Source organism: Microtus ochrogaster, chromosome 24 (assembly GCF_000317375.1).
Source record: "Microtus ochrogaster isolate Prairie Vole_2 chromosome 24, MicOch1.0, whole genome shotgun sequence".
Classification (NCBI taxonomy): domain Eukaryota; kingdom Metazoa; phylum Chordata; class Mammalia; order Rodentia; family Cricetidae; genus Microtus; species Microtus ochrogaster.
This window is the reverse complement of record NC_022024.1, coordinates 25,174,454-25,191,850: the sequence shown is the minus strand read 5'-3', so window position 1 is coordinate 25,191,850 and position 17,397 is coordinate 25,174,454. Positions and strand designations below refer to the sequence as shown.

At 37.2% G+C, this 17,397-nt stretch overlaps 1 protein-coding gene across 1 annotated transcript in view; it reads left to right on the top strand.

The window, feature by feature from the left end:
- The first annotated feature begins 1,041 nt into the window (after positions 1 to 1,041).
- The window catches only part of Epyc (epiphycan), a 21,660-nt gene continuing 5,304 nt past the window's right edge, over positions 1,042 to 17,397 (top strand). The window contains exons 1-4 of the mRNA XM_013350322.2: positions 1,042 to 1,214; positions 13,202 to 13,376; positions 15,923 to 16,081; positions 16,214 to 16,416. Coding sequence (XP_013205776.1) covers positions 1,050 to 1,214; positions 13,202 to 13,376; positions 15,923 to 16,081; positions 16,214 to 16,416 — 702 coding nt within the window. The 5' untranslated portion in view covers positions 1,042 to 1,049. The remainder of the gene's footprint in view (positions 1,215 to 13,201; positions 13,377 to 15,922; positions 16,082 to 16,213; positions 16,417 to 17,397) is intronic.

Sequence of the window (17,397 nt, the reverse complement as noted above, 5' to 3'; positions counted from 1 at the left end):
CCAAATGCTAACAAACCCTTATATGCAGACGTTTGTGATTACAGAGAGAATAAGAAATGAGACACAGGATTAAAAAGTGCATGTTTTCTTTAAATGCTGGAATTTGCTAGAAATACACAAGGAAACTTAATTTTCAGCTTCAGTTCCTTTGACTGTGGGAGCATGAATTGTAGAGCATTGGTGAACCATGCTTCCCTACTAAGCCAGAGCACTGGTCACTTATTCTAACAATTCTAAATCCACAGCCTACAAAGCTATTTCCAAAGTGAACTGAGGTAGAGCCAAGTTCATCAAGTGTGGAAAAACAGAAGTATTTGAATTAAGCAGATGAGAGGATCGAAAAGAACCCTTTGTCCTGTTCTGATTGTCAGGGAATCCCCAGTCCCTCTGTTTTCATCAGCTTCAGAAAGGTTTGTTTCAAGTAACCAAAGCTACCTTTAAGAAGAAAAGTAATATATCCCTTCCCTGTGTGTTCAGAGGCATTAAAACCACAGATCAGATCCTGTCCTTAAACTCAAAAAAGAAGTCCAACATATAAAATATTTTTACACTACACATTAAATAAGAGACTATACTATTTTGCACGGTGAACAATTGATTATTAACTAATATTCTTGATATTGCCAATGTAAACACTTAAAATTAAGCATGAGATTTTTGTTCTTCAACTATACTCTAGTCAGAGGCATACATACAAAACTAAAATTGTGAGATGCTAAGGCTAAGACTGTGTCTGAGCTGCAGCAAACCCTTATGCTATAAAAGAAAACAAATTATGTTTCCTAACAATTGCAGAGCAAAAGATTGCACCCTTACTATGCGTGTGCAAATCCCCTCTCGATCATGCAAATGCTGCCTTTTGCATGTGGAGCCTTGTGGCTTTTTTAGTCTAAGTCTCAGTTATCCATAATTTAAACAAAATTTTAAGGAATAAAAGGCAATTTTTATTCCCTTTATATCTGTTAAAAATGTTAGAAAAAATAATCATGAGTTATTATCAACTATATATTTGCACAATTTTATATTCTATGGTTTGGAAAGCTTGGAAGATGAAAATGCTAGCAAGAAGTGTCCTGGTACTTGTCATCTTTGATGCTGCATTGACCGCCCCGACTACAGAGCTCTTTAACTATGACTCAGAAGTCTACGATGCCATTTTGGAAGATGTGGAACCCTTTTATAACTATGAACAGATACCTATCAACCAAGTACAGGTAATGTCTTCCTCCCACTCTTGAGGCTTTTAAACGAATTGAATGGTGACTGATACGAACGTATTTCTTTTTTGCAAATAATTTTGCTTACATATAAGCAAAGGTTGGATCTCAATTTCCTATAAACATTTGGCTACAACATATGCAACTTTTTTTAAAAATGTGAATGCTGATACAGTCTTTTGGTTCCCAATAGGAAAAACAAAAACAAAATAGCATTTTATTGTGTGTGTGCACGTGCTCACACACACACACGTTCTTGTGCACATGTTTGTACACCAGGACACACATGGAAATGAAAAAAAATTTTTTGAAGAAGTTGGCTGTCTACTTCCACCATTTGGATTCAGGAGACCAACCTCAAATGCCTTTATCCATTAACACATCTCACTAGCCTGAAAAAGGCAACAATATCTTCTTTTAAGTCACAACATGTACATTTTTAAAAAGCAAGGAAGAGTTAAAACATTCACTATGCAATGCTGAGAAAGCATAAAGAAAAACATGTGAGATTAGAACAGACAAGAAGAAAAAGGAAAGCAAGCAAAGGGAGCACACTGATTTAAAATTGTGCTGTGTACCGGAAGGAATGTGCATTTTTGAATGGTTGGTTTTTCTCCCTAGCAGTAAAGGAGGCATTGGCAAGGTTACAGCCCATTACATAAATTTGATATGACATGTTTCTAATTAAATGCTGGTCTTCTTACACTTGCACATAACTAAAGGATACAAGCTAATTCTCATGAGTCAGAAGCAAGCAGACCTTGAAGCATGATTTATATACAACATTGGCAAAAGTGAGATATTAATAAATAAGGGGAAAAATCAGATTTTTCTTTAAATGATCATTGCAAATTCTGTACCCTCTTTCAAGTGTAAAGCTTAGAATTACCATTTTTATGGCCTTGACTACAAAATATCTAGACAAGATGATATATTTAACTTGTATGAAATATACGACGTCAAAATCGATACCATTCATGTTGCCTTATGAAATAAGAGTCCAATTTCTTAACAAAATAATTTCCCCACTTTTCTCCTTCACTCTCAGCCTCTTCTTATTTTATCTTATTTTCTTCTGTTTTTAACAAAGTCTCTTAGTAGTTATCTGTCAAGACAAATACTTCAGACTTATTTTATTTAATACACATTTAAAAAGGAAAATTATTCAGGGATTAAACATTTAATGGTTATGACCAAAGAATTCTGTTTAAGCATGGTTAAGGAGTGGGCTAAGGGTTTTGTTCTTTTCCTTCAGAAGAACTCAATGAACAGTTTACAAAATACTGATTAATTCTGAGTCCTTTCCAGGGAAGACTGTGAAGGAAATAACATCATTTGCATAAAATGAAAGCCCACTCATCTCTGTTAGAATCCTGCACATTGCCCCAACTGTCCCGGATATTCGTGGAAATAAATGGAATTCCTCCTGTGATAGAGCAATTTGAGTGTGTGTCTGTATAAAAAAGATTTGGTATACAGCCTTCTCTCAGGGTTTGCATGTTCTAAACCAGTGTTTCTCAACCTGTAGGTCTCAATCCCTTTGAGACATATCAAATATCCCGCATATCAAATATTTGTATCTTGATTCATAACATTAGTAAAATTATAGATATGAAGGAGAAGCAAAATAATTTCATAGCTGGGGCACCACAGCCTGAGAAACTGTATTAAAGATCACAGCATCAGGGAGGTTGAGGACCACAGTTCTAAATGAACGTACTCCTATGTTCCTCCATGTGATACCTGTCTCAGCTCTTGCCTCCTGCTAATAGCCCTTCTTCATGACAGAATTTTGTTTTAAGGCATAGCTCATGCTCACTTGATTCCTTGAACAACTTTTTGAAGATCTGTTACTATTTCCATCCAATAGATGTTATTATGAAGACAAGACTTTCAAATAACTTGTCTAAGAGTTCATGACAAGGATGCATATACATACAATACTACTCACAACAGAAAGTAACTTCCATTAGATTACATATTCCTTTCCTCTCTTCCTACACTTTACCACATTATTCTTTTAACTAGATATCTGTCTTTTTTTATTTTAAACATAGTTCTTTATTGGTTCGTTGGAAATGTCACATCATAGACCACAATCCCATTGACCTTCCAATCCCTGCATATCTGCCCGGCACCCCTTCAGTATGCCCCTCACAAATTAATTAAAAAATAACAATAACGGACAAGAAACCCACCAAGCTCCTTTTTCCATCTTTCCAACACCTCTTCCCAGTGGCTACGGGAGCTGTGGTGTGTCACCATGCAGTACACCCCTTTTGTCCAATCAGTTCCACCCACAAAACAAAATGTTCATTGCATTGAGTCATTGGTCTGGTTCAAGGCCTCTGGTTTCTGGTATGCCATCACTGCTGGCATTGGCCCTGATGGAAACTCCTCTCAGGACTGAATTAAAAATGCTCCAACATCCATACAAGGGCAAGAAAAATATTCATCTATGTTATCCTTAACATGAACTGGAAGAAAGCTTTTAGATAGCTCTGTCTGCAACCTGATTTTTCTACAAAAGAATGGCTTAAGGCATGCCTGGGAAATATGAATTTCTCCCTCTTACCATTAGTGATTGCATTCTCTGTATAGGGATTTAGTTCATATTAAATATATTCTTTTTGTTTTCTGAAAAGGTCATAAATTATTAGTATTGCTGCACCTAGCCTGTTTGATGTCACAAGAAAAAAGAGAGACAGCACTAATGGGTTCTAAAGATTTTAATAATTCACCAAATACCAGGGCACTGATGCATCAGGGCTGCAGGACAAGGATTCTGGAACCTTTATCCCCCTGACAGCCCCAAAAAGGGGCAAAAGTGGAGTTTATAAGCATAAAAATCACAAATGTTTGTTGCCAAATTATAGTTACAATTTTCATCCATCAGTATTTAGAGAGCAGGGGCTCCCTTGAATGTTCTATCATTGTCAATCAACATACAATGCAAGCCTTTCAGTGCAATCAATCAGATTGATTTGTTCCTTCTGTTGTTAGGAACAGCCATGGTGAGAGAACTAAAGATGCATAATGACCATTTCTGTGCTTTAGGGAGGAGGTTGGCCAGCCATTGGATAGTTCTCAGCTTCCCCAGGCCTTGGGAACCTGAACTTTACTTCACCCTACAGGTAAAATAGAGTCTGAAGACAAAACGGCAATACTCAGGCCAAGGTGCCTTTTGCCTGCTCCCTTCAGTATCATTATTATTTATTCCTTAAGTAATAAAATATAAGCCATGATTAATCTTTACGTTTTAATACTACTGCCTCATTTGGACCAATTATATAGTGCATGTTAAAGTCTTAAACATGAGAATCACATATGAAATGCATTTCTATTAATTGAAAGATTCTAACTCATCAACCATAGTTAAACATTCTGTTCTAGGTTTGATGAAGAATAAAAGAGAACCTCCCTATTTACTGAGGAGACTCTAGTTAAATCAGGAGGGAAGAATTTTACTGATGAGATTTAAATAGACTAATAGGCTCATTTTCTTAAGTTCAGCATTCTAAACAATATGATTTTTATTTTCAGCTGTTTCAAAACTATAAAACTGGAAAACCAAGAAATATACAATCATAGTTTCCAACTGGGAAGATATATTAATAATCTTTGTCAATCACTCACTTTAGTTTGTCTTACATTTTAATGAGGTCATACTAATAAATTAATTCTGACTACTCCTGAAAATAAGATATTATGATGTCCATTTAATAATAGCAACTGAGAACTCAAATTTTGCTCTAGGTTACTTGCCCAATAAATTTCAGAGTGAAATTTAAGCTAGATTCTTTTAATGTCAAAGCAAGGAGACTTTGGCACTAACAGTCTCTGCAATTTTTTTGCTAGATCTCTAATCTTGAACTCATTTAACTACATCCAAATAGAGCTTTATTTTCTATGAAATTAAGTCATTAGAAAAACAGCAGCTTTGAAATGATTATAATTGGCACAGTATAGCAATATGAGTCTCAGCTGTCAATGTTGTTAAAGGCTCGACACAGGCAAAATAGGTCCTTCTGACCTAAAAGCAGAACTTGGAAATGTGAGGAGGGTGTTTACTGCCAAGCACAGTTCTCCCTGATCCAGTTTCAAGGTCCATGGAGGGAAGCACAGTATTTACTGTCAGGTGTTCAGGATCCCAACGTTTAAATAATTAATATAGAAAACTTCAATAAATCTGAGCACCAGGCTCAGGTTTAAAGCAGAATTCCACAGTGCCAAACATAGCTGTGTGCCAGTGTGTCAAATTCATCAGAATGCATCATTAGCAACACAGGCTGAGTAGCTCCGAGCCTTTTAACACCCTGGAATCCAATTGCTGACATCACAGTTATTGCATAGTGCCAGGATTTATTGGCTCAACTATGACATGTATTTGGGGAGACAGGTAAATGCAGAGATCTATTTTCATCAATAGAATCTTTGTTTGTGTTTGAATAGATCCCCAAATGGCATGCATGTCCTAACACTTTTTTTCTAAGAATGAATAGAAGATGAATTTAAAAGGTAAGTAAGATCGGCTGAAGAGCAATATTGCTACTTAGGAACTTGGCAGCACAGTGTTATTGCAAACTAATTAAGAACAGAGTTTAGTGGGTCTTCTTCTGAATCTGGTTTACCCTGGGATTGTAGACTGAGCATGCATCCTTTCTATTATAAACCCATTTCTATATCCGAATGAAGTCTGTCACTATGTACAATAATTGGATTGCCTAGAAATAATATATTCATGCCTCATAACAATTCCATGACCTTAAGTAAGTCTTTAAGTTCCTCCCAGTCTCAGATTCCTTGGATATCTTTTGAAGATTGGGTAAGATAAACACATGAACTGTTGAATGGAGACCCCGGGGCATAGAAAACATCTAATAATTGCAGGTAGTTTATAATTGGCTCATTCAAAGAAAAGATGCTGCAGTTTATATGCTGGAGATGTAGAGTTCTTCATGGAAAGAATGGACCTAGGGTAATAATGAGTGCTTAGATTAGTATTTGTATGGAACTGATCAGAGCACTTCTTTCTGTTCCTCAAGAATTGTAGGCTAGTAGTCTTATAAATATGCAAGTTAACTGTACCAGAGAAAACAAAACAATGTGTATTATATATTGCAATGTAAATTTATATGATTATACTCCTAATATATATATACATATATGCTAATATATTGTCCTTGAATTTTTCATAATAAAGAATCTGTTAGCTAGTATGATGTGAAAGTAATTTGCTTGCATATTATCCTACCTCCTTTTCTTATCAGTGTCTTAGGTCACTTACATAAATAAATGTAATGAAAGATAGCCCTGCAGGGAAGAGTGAATACTGTTCTTCCAGTAGTGCTTAGAGTCGAGTTCCCAGGACTAACTTCTGGAAGCTTGCAACCACGTTTAATTCCAACTCCAGAGAGCTATGATGCCTCTGGTTTCTAAGAGCACTGCATTCACATGAAAATATCTACACAAAGACACTCACAGAAATATAGCTATGAAGGACCTGTCTATATCAAAGACTTACAAACTACTGTCAAGTTTCTAGTAACCTTCACTCAAGGTCATTTTGATGAACTTTGGAGATGCTCATATCCCAGCCAAAGCAAATTCCCTGTTCTCCGCACTTGGTAGTACACTGGCAATTTCAAGCACCAGCACTTCTCTGAAGTCCATTTTGCACTCTGCTTATTCACTGAAGTGGCGTTCTCATTTGTCCATACAAACCTGGTATTTGTGATGGTTGACATGGCAATGGTGTGTTCTGTCACCCTAGACTTTTGGGTGAAATCAAAGATTTTTCTATTAGGGCTATCTTGGCTAGACACCACATGCCTGGTCTCCTCTTGCATCCACGAAGCTTCAGCAGTGTGATTTCTGGAGAATCTGCTAATGGCTCACCTTTCTTTCAGTTTTAGTTGAAGAACCCAACTCAGCATATTCTTCCATGGAAGCTGCTATAGACATTCCCTGAAACTTTTGCTGAATTGTGAAAACCAACCTCTCTCCTTCAGATTCTCAACTACATAGCATTGAAATACCCTTTCTGTCTGCTGCAGCTCCTGTTCTGCATGAGAAAATGCTTCTCTGGTCAATATTTGATCAAATATTTGAATCAATCAAGTGATGTGTGTGTGTGTAAACTTGGGTGCACACATGTAGAATTCAGAGGACTAACTTGACTATCAATCCTCACCTTCTACTTTAGTAATGACAAGGTTTCTTTTTCCCTTTTCTACTGCAGATAGGAGCTTAGCTGACTCATGAGCATCTCCCTCCCAAGATTACGGATGCTCCCAGTGTCTAGTTTTCATGTGAGTTCTTAGAATTCAAGCTAATATCCCACATATCTATAGTAAGTGCTTTACCAACTTAGCCCTTCAGCTGGACCTGAATTACTTCTATAGCTTTAAGATCTTCCAATGTTGAAACCATAATCACAATATTGCAATCAGTGTGTTGGTCAGTGAGAGTCAGGTTCCATGTTGAGGTGCTTTTACTGCTTTATTCTGATGACTTCTGCTGCATGTGCATTTCTATACATATTTTTCCTTTGGTAAGATGAATATAAAATAATCATATCTATCCTTCCTTTTTCCCCTTACGTTCCATCTCTATTCTTCCCTCAAATGCATCTTCTTTCCAAATTGATGTCTTAGTTTTAATTTGGATAATACACTATATCGAATCAGTGATACACATACTTGTGGTCACACCCTCAAAAAATGATTTCCCCTCTTCAAGCAGCTAGCAACTGCTAATGGCTTCCTAGGAAGGTGTAGATCACACTCACCTGTTCTGGAGAACTCATCTTCTGTGAGTTTAGAAGGGTGATAGCTATATCATGTCCTGAAGACAGCTCATCACAACACTCTCCCACTATCCAGATCTTCCATTTTCCCCCTTCTACATGTTTCCTGGGCCTTAATTGAGGACCGGGAGGAACATGACCCAACAGGACCAAGAACTCGGTGTCTTATTCTCCTCACTTTGAGCAGTTACCCATCTTTCCCTTGACTTCTGCCCGCATTAAGTGAAGCTTCTCTGACCAACTATGGGAGAATCCCAGGCCTATCAGTATGAGCATAAATATTTAAAAGGTGATTTGATAGTATGAGTATTTAGGTAAACACTTTCTATCCTAAGATCTCTAATCTCCTAGGAAAAAGGTTTTTATACAGCCTACAATACCAATCAAGAAATTTCTTCTTGCGGAGCATTCTTCCACAAGAAAGCACTTAGTTACCCCTTAACATGTCTGTTACTATTGCATCAGGGGGCACATTTGTTTCCTGGCACATTGGTTTGTCCTGTGGCATGGTGGTTTGAGGACTAGTTAAAACAACTGAGCTCTTTTCTCCCTCCACAGCTGATGTACTACCTTTCTGTGCTATAAAAGCTAGACAGACAGAAGCAAGTTTCTCAATTGTCTTGAGAATGATCTTCTTTCTATGACTGATAGCCAAAATGCTTGTTTTCTTCATTAACTGCCTCTTACTATGTAGTTTTGGTGGGAAAACCAAGGGCAATGGTAATAACCTGTGTTGCTATGAATACCTCTGTGGTCTTGTATGGGTAGTCTATTCTTTGTATTGTGATTTTCATTTAATAACTAATTTCTTCTGGGAGTAGTTTTAGTTCACTAACAGGATACATCCATTCATACCTTTTTTTGAATGTATCTTGAAGCTAATTTGCTACCTAGTGAATATTCATCAAACTTTTCTCACATTGTAATTTTCATTGAAGTTTTCGCTCTACTTTCTCTATTTGTAAGACTTCAGGTCTTAATATCTTTGATCAGCTTGAACTGATTTTTTTTATGAAAGGTATGAGATAAAGAAAATTTTATTCTTCAGTGATTAAATATACAATTTTGTCAAAATAATTTGTTAATGAATTTGACTTTTCTCGCAAAAACATTAACACAAATCACACATGTTTGACACCCTTACCTATTAGGTAAATGTAATTTAATGCTATTTTGACAGGCTATCTCTCACACATCAGTATGCAGTGAGACTGTTCAATCAAGAAAACAAACAAGAACTACTGTCAGGAATGTGGGAGAAGTATCTACCATCAGGTATTGGTAGAAATGTGAACTGGTGCAGTCATTTTGAAATAAATGCTCAAGCATCTAAAACTCTCAAGAGAGAACTATAGAGAACCAAGCTCAGGAACTCTCGAGTGGCAAGGAATGTATATTCTACTGTACTGACACTTGCACAGTTGTATCAAATGCTGCAGCGTTTACAATAGCCAGGAAACAGAATCACCCTAGATGTATACGACACGATCATCAGATAAGGAATATGTGGCTCATATGTGAAAGGGAATCTTATTCAGATGGGAAGAAAAGTGAGACCGTGAACTTTATAGGGGAATGGACACAGTTGGAATATATTGTCTTAATTGAGACCACCCAGGATCAGAGAAAAATAGCACAGGTTCTCTCTCATTTGTGAGTTTAGTTTCCAAATTTCTAACACAGTTTCTTTATTGATCCTTTGGGAATTTCACATCATTCTACTTTTTCCCAGACCCCCCCCCCATCTTCTCTTTACCCTTGGATCCCCCCAAAGAAAATTTAAAAAATAAATAAAACTGAGCCAAACAAATCAATCAAATAAACAAACAAATTAATTTAAAAATACCCACTTCACTCCTCCTCCTTTCATATCCCAACACCTCTTTGCTTATCCTGGAGGCATTGGGAGACTCAGAATGTCATTCATTACACCCTTTTTTTTTTCCAATCGGCTTTACTTGCAAATGTTCCTTACAGTGAGTCGTTGAGCTGGTTCGTGGCCTCTGGTTTCTGGTACACCATGCTCACTGGAACCCTGAACCTTCTAGCAGATATCTTGAGTCCTCCCTGAGCTTCTCATTTTTATACATGTATTTTTATGTGGGAATGCTTGTGGACATTGTCCAGGGAACTAGAAAGATGTGTGGGAAGGGGTGTGGAGAAGAAGAGAGTTGGTAGGAGATGAAAGGAGGAGACAGATGTGTGGAGTGGGGGACAGGGAGAAGAGGAGAGAGAGGAAGAGAAAGGAACAAACCAAACTAAAGACTACAAGAACGCTGTTTGACAATAACAAACTGAAGGAATGAAAATAAATGCTTCTTCAAAGATGGGGTGTGTATTGAAGAGACTCCGCCAAAGAAAACAACCTAGGAGAAAGTGACATTCATTTTTTTATATTATCCCTCTGGAATTAAGCCAAATAAATAAATCTAGCAGTTTTACTACTAATAATATAATTACGTGCTCCCAAGAGCATGATGCTGTCTTTGGTACCTACTCTCTTCTAGAAATAGAATATATATACTCCTAAACATTGTCCACCATGACAAATATGAAAGTTTGCGGTTAGGTAAGCAAGGTACCAGAGACACACAAGTTACTGCAAAGCCAATTTAAAAGAATAAAGTAAAAGAAGCTAAATTTTGTCTTGCTACCTAGTTCTAGGTTAATTTCTTCAAGTGCAGTGATTATGTTTTTGAATGCTCGTGTAAAGCTTAGAGACGCATCATGTCCAAGTTAAACAGAGAGTTACAGGAAGCAAATCAGAGTAAAATCAAGAAATAAATGAAAAAGAAAATAGTGAAAAATCTGAAATAATCAATGGACACTGACATAAGAAATTCAATTGTGCTTTCATTTGAGTGATACCAATTATAGATGAAGGATATTTGGGGTCGTGTGCATATCCATATTTAGGTTTCTGAAGCACGCATTTAAAAGCTATCATTATGACAAACATGTGTTTTCAACTCCCTAGCCACACTTTTTAGAATGAATGGCTTCTAACTTCATATTGAAGTTTGAAGATTGTTAAAAGAGGGGAAAAGATGGGAGCTTAAAGAACTTCTATTTAATAGTCAGAATAAATGTATCTACCCTGCAGAGGACTCTCCGGGCACACTGTAATGGGGTTATTCTTCTGCAGTTTTACTGAAATGAGAATGCATTCCCTTTCCTTGGTTTAAAGGGTGTTCTTTTATTTGCAAGCAAACATGAACAAAGTCATTTCTGATAAACACCCAAAGCTGCTTGGCCTCATTATAGTGAATGACAAAGGAGACCTTACAGCTTCACATCAAGTCAGTGGAAAAACAATTATCTGAAGGGGAAAAAAAAAGATGTGCAAACATTTTCCTACAAAGTTAAAGATTCAAGGCAATGTGTCTGGCATGTGTTCCTCCCTCTAGGCAGCCCCTCCATTCTGTGAAACATCTGTCTCAATTTCCGCTCTTCCTGGAGCCCACTTTTAGTCTCTGAAAAGCTATTCGTCTGAAGCTGCCTCACTATGACCACATTGATGGAAACCGTGTGACTCTCTGCAGATGCACCCCAGCTTCTCAGCTGGGGATTTCTGGCCAGGCTTTCCTGACTCTCCCTGGATGGCTCTCCAACACTAGCGAATCATTTCTCTTGGACTTTGTGTTTTGAATGTTTGAAAATGGGCATCGACACACTCGCTGACCCTTTGCAGGAAATGCTTAGTTTCTGTAGATATGAATTAAATGCATCTTGGACAAGAATCTTTTTTGATGAATATACTCCAAAATCTTATAGGTTGCTTATTATGCTGCAGCCTAGAATTCAAAGATAAAGTCTTAATTCAGTGTTTACTACTTAATAGATCTGGGCATGGAATTAGACAATGAACGGTTATCTAGGATAAAAAAGGGGCTAAAATAGAGAACCTATGAAATTGTTCCTTAAAAAATATTTCATTCATTAGTAATGAAGTGTATTCAGATCTAGCAAAAGTGACATTAAAAATACTTGAATTTGTTTTAAAAATCACAGGGTATATAAAACAAGCAAAAAATAACCAGTCTAATTTATATTCCTGTGTTAAAAATGAAAGTGGTTTTTACACCATTTTGATAACAAATAACTGGGAAGTAATTTGGGTGGTTTTGCTTTTTTGATGAGCAAAAATAAATGCAGATGGGTGCTTGCTGATGTGATCAATCAAGAATGTAAGATTTCTTGTGATATTATCAGAATAGCAGACAACAAGAAGTGGGCTCAGGATGCTCTAAATCCCTTCAGCAAATTCCCATCTGACACTCACAAGGGCATTGAGAAGACCACAGTTATCAAGACATAGAAAGGGATAACCACTAGTCTGAAGAAAAGGTACTGAAAATGAGAATGCTGCTAAATATTTTTAGAAATAACTTGTAACAGAAAAGATGTAAGGTGAAGAAATAGTGAAATTAAGAAAAGGGGGTTTGAAAACTATAATTTTTTACCATATTGCCATTTTGGCCCCATTGCCAAATCTCTCAAAAATATCAATTTAACATTATTAAATATTGTTGCTATAGTTAGTACCCAAGTGAAAAAGTATGTAAGAAACGGCATCTCACAATTAAATTATACAGTTTTCATGCCACTATAGATTATGCCTCAGTAGGAAGGGTAATTTTTACTAAAAGACCATTAGAACTATTGCACAATAATTGTAAGGAGGAGAAGATTTGAATTTCAGAAATGAAAAACCTAAAGGAAGAAAATACTAGTCAGTATCTCAACAGCTATGCGAGAGAGGGGAGTGAACTAGGCGCAAGAGTGAAGGGGAGTTTTGAGTTTTGTTCTGCACACTTCTAGGTTAAAGTGAATCTTTCCTAACAACAATGTGTTCTCCCAAAGCTGTGTGTCATTAGAAAACAGTAAGTGAGATACTTCTAAATCTATCAAATGAATCAACATATAAAGCTAAAAGAATATAGCAACAAAAACTACAGCACTGAATCCAATTCCCAAGAGTTGAGAAACAAACTTAATTGAAAGCAGTAACACTATTTCTAAGAAACTTGCTGCCTCCAGCTGGTGGGTGAGGCACACTGTGTTGAATGTAAGAACACTAGCGCCATCTTGTGGCCCAATTGGAAATGTTTTAAATTTGCACCAAGGGCTTAGAGGGGGTGATTGAGGTTGCTGTGAAATTTCTGCTTGTTTCCAGACTGAAAAAGTGACAGAGAGGCTTTCTGGGAGCAGAGTACTCCTCACCCCAGGCCCAGAGCTAGAAGACACACAGGATGAGGACAAGGATGAAGAATCCACTCCCCGGCTGATAGATGGATCTTCCCCACAGGAGCCAGAATTCCCAGGACTTCTGGGCCCACACACCAATGAAGGTCAGATAAGTTGATACTGAATTATAACTGCATTTTGCCATCTCTCAAAATGGTAGGCTTCATCCCACTCAACAAGTGTAGTCTGTCTTGCCCAATTATTAGTTCTTGACCAGAAATGATCTAAGGACCCTTTAACTAGAGTGACAAAATATTCCTCTTAGTATGAATGAGTATGAGTACTCCTGGAAAGCTCCAGGTAAACTGAGGCAAACTGGCAACTGAACAATTGTAAGTTTTTTTGTTTTTTTTTAACTTTCTCCCGTTTCCTCTCCTAGTCTAGAATATAAATCGCTTTGTTCACATCAGTCTTTCTCCTCTTCTGAAGCTGCTTCCTCTCCTACATTTGCCTCGCTACTCTCCTTCACATCTATCTTTTACCCCTTATGCTCATCACACAATCTCTGACTTTACAGAGCAAATGCACTTGCCAGCCATGGCAGTTTCACCCCCTGCCTATATGGACAATCACCCCCTCCAACTATTTATTCCTCGTATAATTGACAGACTGTATATCTTCCCACGTGTAGGCTGTTAGTTATTTTCATCTGGGCAACAAAGTCCAATTTCTACTACATCCCCTTTAGCATCCAACCTCTCCTCCCTGGAGAATATTCTTTTAATCCCTCCTGCTGTTATCACCTACTGTGACAGTTGATTTTAATTGTCACCTTGAAAGAAATTGGAATCACCGGCCAAGGCAGTCTCAATGTGGGATTGTCTAGATCAGGTAGGCCCTTGGGAGTATCTGTGGAGATTGTCTTGATGATCTTGAATAAAGTTAGAAGATCCGGCATGCAAGTGGCTGACACCGTTGTCTAGTTCGGGACCTCTTTCGTCCAGGAGTAGAGAAGGCTACTTGAATGCCAAACATGCATGTTTTATCTCTCTCTGCTCTTGGTTGTGGACATGGTGTGAGAAGCTACTCCAAGTGCCTGCAGCACTTCCTTGCAGGGATGGGCTATAGCCTAGAATTGCTAACTGACATAAACCCATGATCCTTTATTTTATTTATTTTTTATTATTTTTCGGTTGGTTTCTTTTATCACAGCCTCAGAAATGAAGCTAGACACATTGCTTTATTAAAGCACAGATGCATCTTAGTTATCACCATCCCGTCCCTCCTTCTTTTCAGTAAACACCTCTAGAATATTGCATTGTTTTGCTTCTCTCCAATTTTATCTGTAAAAGATTTTAATTCATTATCCATCACCATCATTATACAGCCTTTACAAAGTCTGAATATTTCTGCAATATCAAATTCAAGCATCATTTTAAGCCTTATTTACCTAGCAAACTAAGTTAATCAAATTTCCTCTTCTTTCAAACTCTTCCTCCATTTAGTGTTCACCAATATGGCCCTATACCTCATTTTCATACTTTCTTTCTGATCATTGTTTCTCTGTCTCCTTTAAAGATTATCAATCTCTAGGTAAATAGTAAATATAGAGTAAAAAAAAAAGATTCTCTCTCTCTCTTCCTCTCTTTTTCCCTCCCTCCTTCCTTCCCTCCCTCCCTTTGTCTTGCCCCTGCCTGTCTTTGTCTTCCCTGTCACCATTACCATAGCCAAGCAACCACAATGCATTATGCATAATATATCTCTTTTATCTGCAACTCTGACCCTCTCATGCCACTTGGCCCTCTTTCTGTCTGACCCCTGTCTCAGACAGAGTGAGCTGATACAAGTAAGAATGGACAGTAACTCTGTTCATCTACAAGAAAGACCCCTGTCTCAGACAGAGTGAGCTGATACAAGTAAGAATGGACAGTAACTCTGTTCATCTACAAGATAGGGAAAACCTCCTGTGTCATAATACACGAGGGCTCTCACCTGGGGTGTGGTTGGCCTCCTCTGAGTTTAGCCTCAAGGACTGTCTCTGAGTCTTGGAGAAAGGACCTTTTAAAAAAATTTTTTTTCACCATTCTAACACTCCTTTTTATGTATATCACAGGATGACATTTGCTGTGCCAGAGATTCCCTTTAATAATTTTTCAACTAAGCCCAATGACTCATATTTATATTCATAGCATATTTGAAAAGGCAGAGATGTGCAGTTAGCATTCATTTTATCTAATAGATCACAAAGCAGAGTTGTATGTCTTTTTCATCACTGCTTCAGTACCCACTATCCTATTATTTGTATGAAATGTGTATGTATTGAATGAACAAATATTCATCTGTATTATCTTTTCTTGAAACAAATGTTATTGGAATATTTAAATATTGAGTCATATATGTAATGAATACATGGTAATTTAACTTTATAAAAGATATAATCTTAATATTTGTTTTAAAAACAGAATTCATACTAGGTATTAATTTAACAGCCATAATATATTCACTTAAATAGGTTTTCCAAGCAATGGTGTATAGATGCTTTAGCTTATAGATTTGACTTTAATGTACCGTTTGCTAAAACTGCTTTGAGAAAATGTGAGCTATATCAGGATGTTCTGATTGATATTTTAATATTAATTGCTAAATAACCAGAACTACATTATTCTTAGAATTCTTTTAGTGAATATAATTATTCACCTATACATTTCAGACTTTCCAACCTGCCTTCTGTGTACTTGCATAAGCACCACTGTATACTGTGATGACCATGAACTTGATGCCATTCCTCCACTCCCTAAGAAGACTGCGTACTTCTATTCGCGCTTCAACAGAATTAAGAAGATCAACCAAAATGACTTTGCAAGCCTAAGTATGGCTATTTTAGTGCAGAACTAATACCAATTACAGTCTTATTTATATTTGTGACTTCTGTTTATTCGTGTTTTATTTGAGTAAACCACATTCAAGCATGTTTAGCTACTGACGTCCCTTTTTCTACTAGGTGACTTAAAAAGGATTGATCTGACATCAAATTTAATTTCGGAGATTGATGAGGATGCATTCCGCAAGCTGCCCCATCTGCAAGAGCTTGTCTTACGTGACAATAAAATAAAGCAGCTTCCAGAACTTCCGGCCACTTTGACATTTATCGATATCAGCAACAATAGACTAGGAAGGAAAGGAATTAAGCAAGAAGCATTTAAAGTAAGTTTTACGTCCACATGGTAGCCTTCATCTTTCTCTTTCCCCTCTGTCCTGGGCGAGCCTTTTCATGTCTCTGAAAGCATTTCCTGGAATGTTGCCTCTAACTTCTAAAACAAACTTCTCTGCATTATCTAGGGAAACTTTGAAAATAAGATATCTTCTGGTTCATTCTGAGACTGGTCAAGCACCAAGAATGGACAGTGGGGCTCGAATTAGAAGTGGATGGTTCTTGGCCACATGCCAAAAGCTCCTGGAAGAGGCTCAATCCAGCAAATTCGGGTTTCCTTAGAACTCCACCCAGGGGCAGATAAGATGTTGTTAGGTGACTGGGCAGGGAGCAGGTAGTGCAGGGCTCTGAGTACAGAGGCCATAAGGAGTCTAGATAGAGTCATCCTGTGGGGACTTGTTTTGTAAGTGAAGAAAACAGGCTTGAATTTGGAGTTCCTGCTTAGAACAGTGCCACAATCCAAGAACAATAATCAGCTGACTTTCTCACACAAGTTTTTACTTGGTCTTTGAAAAGAAACATATACTCAGGGAGATGGTGATGGGTAGTGTGAGCTTGTTCTTCAGATTCTCTGTTAATTATTGTGTCGATGGTAGCTGAGGGGGTTAGGGACTCTCATAGTAGTCTGACTGGCAGGGGTTTAAATGAGAGGGTACTAAATAAGATGAGTTGCTGTTTTACAGTGCTGTTTCCTTAACATAGACCACTTATTATCTAAATGTTTTCTGTCTTGCTTTCCTACCATTTTCCTTACTAAGCAACTAGTCTTTGGCTAAAAAGAAAATTTCATTTCTCCAAACCTATAAAATAAAGGAAGATCTTGCTATGCATCAAAAATAAATCTTAAGGAACTAATTTCAAGTAGAAAAGAACTGCCTGTGTAAGCTATGAAAGTATATTGAACGTAAGTGTTTTATAAGAGACTGAAAATAATTTCATTTTCTTAAAGAAATATGCTTTTGTCATATGATAGG